The following is a 5,000-nucleotide window of genomic DNA, read 5'->3' as shown; positions in this document are numbered from 1 at the left end:
GGGTTGGCGGCGGGCAGCGGGGAGTCCCGGGGGGGCTGACCGGCCTCGGGGCCCGGGCTGGCCTTGAGGGCGGTCTGCGGGACGAGGAAGCCCAGGGGCTGGGTGATGGGGTAGAGCAAGAAGTGTCCTTTGCCGATGAGGGTGCGGGGGGCGCAGGGGGGGAGGCTGGGGAAGTCCGGGGCTGCTTTTCGGCGGGGGGGCGAGTCGGAGAGGAGGCTCTCCACGCTGAAGGGGTTGAGCTTGTGGAAGCTGCCGGCGCCTCGGCCCCCCCCCGCGCCCCCGCTGCCGTCCCCCGACGGGGCGGCCGCGCAGTCCTTGTCGGGCGGGCGCTGGAGCCGCCCGCTCCCGCTTCTTTGGCTGGGGTAGAAGGGCTCTGCCGTCTGCTCGCAGGTGCCGGGGGGCGGCTCGGAGGGGGCGGCGGCGGCGGGGGGCGGCGGGTGGGGCGGCGGGGGCTGCCCGCGGGGCTTGGCTTCGGGCGGGGCGGGCGAGAGGCCCCCCCCGCCGCCGCTGTCGCTGTCGGAGCTGGGGGTGCTGTGCAGGGAGAGGCCGCTGGGCGAGTGCAGGTGGCGGCTTTGGCTTTTGAGGAGCTTCTTCTCGTGCTTGCGCTTCTTCTTCTCCATCTTCTCCAGCTCCTTGCGGGCGATCTCCTCGGGGTCCATGGGCTCCCCGCTGCACGTCGTGGGGTGGGAGTTGTGAGCCGGCCGCCCCGGGCCCTTCTTCGTATTCTCTTTCTTTCTCCATTTGGCCCGGCGGTTTTGGAACCAGACCTACACACCGAACAACGAGAAGCAGTTAACACCCAGTGCACCAGAGCCCCCGCGGTGGCCAGGGCAGGACGGGGGAGAAGCGCAGCTCAGGCCTCCCCCGTCCACCCTTCGAGGTGCCGGCAGCCCCCATCCACAGTACTGGGCGTCTGCGAGACGGAGAGCAAGGGAGGGGGAGGGAAGAGATATCCAAGCTTCTTTAACAGGGGGGAAAAAGAAAGAGGGGGGGGGGTACACACTCACGCACACACACGCTGCTCGCACCGGCTCCGCAGGGATGGGATAACACAGCCCCCCCGCCCCGACTCTTCCCGCGGCCGAGGGGTGCAGAAGCACCAGCCGGAGCCCCGGCCTGCGGGGCCGGGCCCGATCCCCTCCGCAGCTGCACGCAAAATGCAATAAAGCTCAGCACAATGAACGAGCGGAAGGTAGGGGCGGTGGGGGGGGGGATCGCCCCGCCCGGGCGGAGCGGGGCCTGGGCCTCCTGCCCGTCCCGGGCGCCGGAGCAGAGGGGTTGCATCAGCCCAAAAATGGAGTTTGGTTGGGTTTGTTATAGATTATGGGGAAAAAAAAAAAAAAAAAAAAGTAGTAAATTAAATCCTTTCCGCTCCAGCGTTTCCCCGGCGTCTGCGGCCGCGCAGCCCGCGAGCACACGCGTCCGCGGAGCTTCGGCCCATGGGAGCTGGCGGCAGCACCGGTTCCCGGCCGGAGTCAGCGGCTGCGTTCGGGAGCACCGCGGGGATTTCGGTGACCCGATCTCGGCTCCTTCCCCGCGGTCAGGCCCCGTCTGCCCCCGGGAGAGCCCCGCAGGCTCCGAGCCCCCGGGCGCGGCCGAGAGGATGCTCTCGGAGCCGGCGCGGGGAGGGAAAGGCTCGGAAAGACACCGTGAGACAAAGCTGATGGAGGAACCGCGGCAACCGGCGTCAGCTCATCCCGGGGGGCACGTCCCCGCCGCCCGAGGTGGGCTGAAGGACGCATTCCCCGCACACGAAGCCCACGCGAAGCCGCCTCGCACCGAGCCCAGCCGCCCCGCGGGCTCCCGGCCGGAGCAGCCCGGCAGGACGCGGAGCAGCGGCACCGCCTCGGCCTCGCCGCCCGCTCGCAGCCACCGCGGCAGAAAACGGCAGCTGGAGATCCCGCAGCCAACCCGCACCGTACCCGCATCCCACGACTCAATTCCCGGTTTATTTTTTTCAAGATCAGTTGAAGCAAATAGATGGTCCCGTCCCCTCCCCATCCCGTCCAGCCGAGGGCCCGAGCAGTTCGTTAAAATTAAGTTTTACGAGTTCCGCACGCTCTCGATGAGCCTACGAGCTTTATTGACATTCTCCAGCGTACTCTGGCCCGTGATTAAGCCTCATATTTGCATGCTAATTTTTCGCCCTTGGCTCATTTAAGAAAAATGTTTATAGTGGAAACATATATTAAAAAAGAAAAAAGGTTTAGGGAAGCCAGGCTGGCATGCCACTCTCCGGGGCTCGTTTGCAAAATTAAAAACATAAAATGGAATAATAAGAAGGAAATAAATCAGCAAGGACCAGTGGAAGTCAGGGAAACAAAAGGACAGAGCCTGGAGGAGCCGGGCCGAGGACCCGAGGGCGCAGGGCCCATCCGGGAGCGGGGATGCGGGTCCGGGCTGTCGAGGCCTCCCCAGGGATCGCTCAGCTCAGGGAGAGGGGCAGGGGACGGGGGGACACGGTTTTTACCTGCACTCTGGACTCCACCAAGTCCAGCCTGAGAGCCAGAGCCTCTCGCATAAACACGTCCGGGTAATGACTCTCATTAAACGCCTTTTCCAGCTCCTCGAGCTGCCAGCCAGTAAAATTGGTGCGGGTTCGTCTTCTTTTACAGCCAGGACTTTCTTTGTCCGGGTCACCCGAGTCTGAAAAGGCAGAAATACCCTCAGGTCCCTGGAAGACAGGCCTTCTCCCCCCCTCCCTGCCATTCACAGGAGCCTTTTAACTTTTGAGCTCGGCAGCGTTGGTAAGAGAGCGGGGTTATACACACACCTGCGCTAAAAATGGGGAGGAACCCGATCTGCCCTCGCCTCCTCCGAAAATGTACTTTACAGCACATTTATTCCTGAAGGAATCTCTCCACAGGCACCCAGCTGGCAGAGAGAGAGAGAAGTTCCAATATTTGCTCCAGCCACCAAAGATTTCATTTAAAAAAATAAAAGCCCCCCACCTTTCTATTACCCAGCCCCCCCCCGGGGCACCTGCGTGGGCCCCGAGGGCAGGGCGGCCCCCGGGCCTCTCGCAGACCCCCCAGCACGGGCGGGCGTGGGGCTGGAGTGCTCAAAGCCTCTCCGAGTACGTCCATCTCCACGTTGGGGATTTACAGCCCTAGCTGCACCTCTCCTAACGCTTTCCACCAAGTGTGGAAATTAATAATTATAACAATCATTTTTATTTAGTTGAGCTGCAGAGGGGGGGCTGTTCCAGCATTAATAAAAAGGATGTTGGGCCGACAGAGTGTTTTAATAGGTGAACAATAGCTGTGCCACAGGCCAGCGGGGAGGGAAGGAGAGCGCTATCTTTCCGTTAAATCGTCAAAAAAAAACCCAAAACACCTACCGCTCTGCATTCCCCAAACCCCAGCGATTCCCTTGCCCCATTTTTTTTCTTTTTTTTAATTGTATGCTCCGAGCCCCCAGCCCAGAGATGAACTTTGGGGGAAGGCACCGGGCCGGGCCCGCTATTGTTCAGGTCACATGCGTGGCCCGACGCCGGTGGGAACGGGGGATGCTGCCGGCTCTGGGCCTGAGGCCCCCTCCTCGTCCTGTCCACCCCCTCGGGGGGGGCAGCACAGCCACCGCCCCCCCTCTCCAGACACCCCAATATCCGAGGGTGGGGGGATGCGGGGGTAGGGGGATGTGCGGTGCTTTCCGCCCTCCGCGCTGACACGCTCCGGGCGGGGAGCGGCGGCCGGGGCAGGAGTGGAGGGGGGGTACACGGGGCCGCTCCTACCTGCGAGCTTGAAGGGCTGGCTGTCCCCGCTCACCCCGCAGCCCGAGGGGATGAGCGGCGCCGGGTTGACCACGGAGGCGGCGCAGGAGCCGCTCAGTAATCCATCGATGGAGAAGGGGACGGAGGCAGCCGCCGACTGCAGCTGGTGCCCGGCCAGCTCGTAGACGTGGTGGTGCCCGAGCGGGTAAGGGAAACCCACCATACCCCCGAACTGGGCATGGGGATGCTCCAGGATGCGGCTGTCCATCATGGGGGCGGCTCTAGCGCGGGGGGTGCCGGCGGGGCTGGGGGTGCTGGGGTGGCTGGGGCCGGGGGTGCTGCTGCCGGAGGAGGCGGCGCGGCGAGGGGCTCATGCTGCAGGGCGCCCGGGCGCTTTAACTTTATCAACATCAGGCTCCCAATAATTAGCTCAGGCTGGGGGAATTTGGGACCAATAAGAAACGTTAATCGGTCCTGACGTCAGAGACGTGCCAGTGTGGGGAGCAAACGTTTTCCATATCGATTGCTAATTATACCTGACATCCAGCCTCAATAAACAATATCAGAGCTGTCACAACAAGACAAGGGGGGCTTTGATAGGAACTCCAGCCCGAGGAGGGCGGCGGGGGCCGGGCGGGCAGGGGAGGGTGCGGGGGGGCCGGAGGGGAGCTCACGGATCTGCCTGATACCCGGTTAAATACTAAACAGCCGGAGTTACACACACACACAGCCTTCCCCCCGCCACCTCCCAGCCCTCCAACCCACCCTCTTCCCCCTTGTCCCCTCCCCTCTCCAAATCACTAATAGATTTCCCTTTAAAACATTCACCGGCGTGTTGTGGGGATTTTTCACCAGAAATGCTCTACTCTCTGAACCTTTAAAGTGATGTTGCTCCAATTACAGAGAGACATTGAGCGGCAAATAGACTGATCCAATAATAGGAGATTCATCATCCGCTCTTTCCAGAGCTGTCACATTGAATTTAAAACTACAAGCCTTTTCATCTCCTCTCCGGCTCTATAACAGGGGAGAGGGAAGGGGGGCAGAGGGGAAAAATGAGGGGGGGGGGGAAGGAAAAAAAAAAAAGGAAGAGCTGTTTGCAGCGTTTAGAAGGAGATTTGAGCGTATCAATCGAAATAATAATTAATGCAATCTCCTATCGATCCGGCCACCGACACCCCCTTCCCCAGCAGCGACCACAACCCTCGAATTGTGAGCGCAGCCCCAACCAGGAGCGGCCTCTGTTCGATGAAGAGGGGGGCAAAAAATAAAAAAATAAAAAAAAAAA

The 5,000-nt window shown here is 61.6% G+C and overlaps 1 protein-coding gene across 1 annotated transcript in view; it reads right to left on the bottom strand.

Moving 5' to 3' along the window:
- The window catches only part of UNCX (UNC homeobox), a 4,257-nt gene extending 274 nt beyond the window's left edge, over positions 1-3,983 (bottom strand). The window contains exons 1-3 of the mRNA XM_068423857.1: positions 3,734-3,983; positions 2,471-2,646; positions 1-767 (exon numbers count right to left, since the gene is read on the bottom strand). The exon at positions 1-767 is cut by the window's left edge and continues 274 nt beyond it. Coding sequence (XP_068279958.1) covers positions 1-767; positions 2,471-2,646; positions 3,734-3,983 — 1,193 coding nt within the window. The remainder of the gene's footprint in view (positions 768-2,470; positions 2,647-3,733) is intronic.
- Positions 3,984-5,000: the final 1,017 nt, after the last annotated feature.

Source organism: Nyctibius grandis, chromosome Z, assembly GCF_013368605.1.
Source record: "Nyctibius grandis isolate bNycGra1 chromosome Z, bNycGra1.pri, whole genome shotgun sequence".
Lineage (NCBI taxonomy): Eukaryota > Metazoa > Chordata > Aves > Nyctibiiformes > Nyctibiidae > Nyctibius > Nyctibius grandis.
This window is presented reverse-complemented; position numbering and strand designations above follow the sequence as displayed.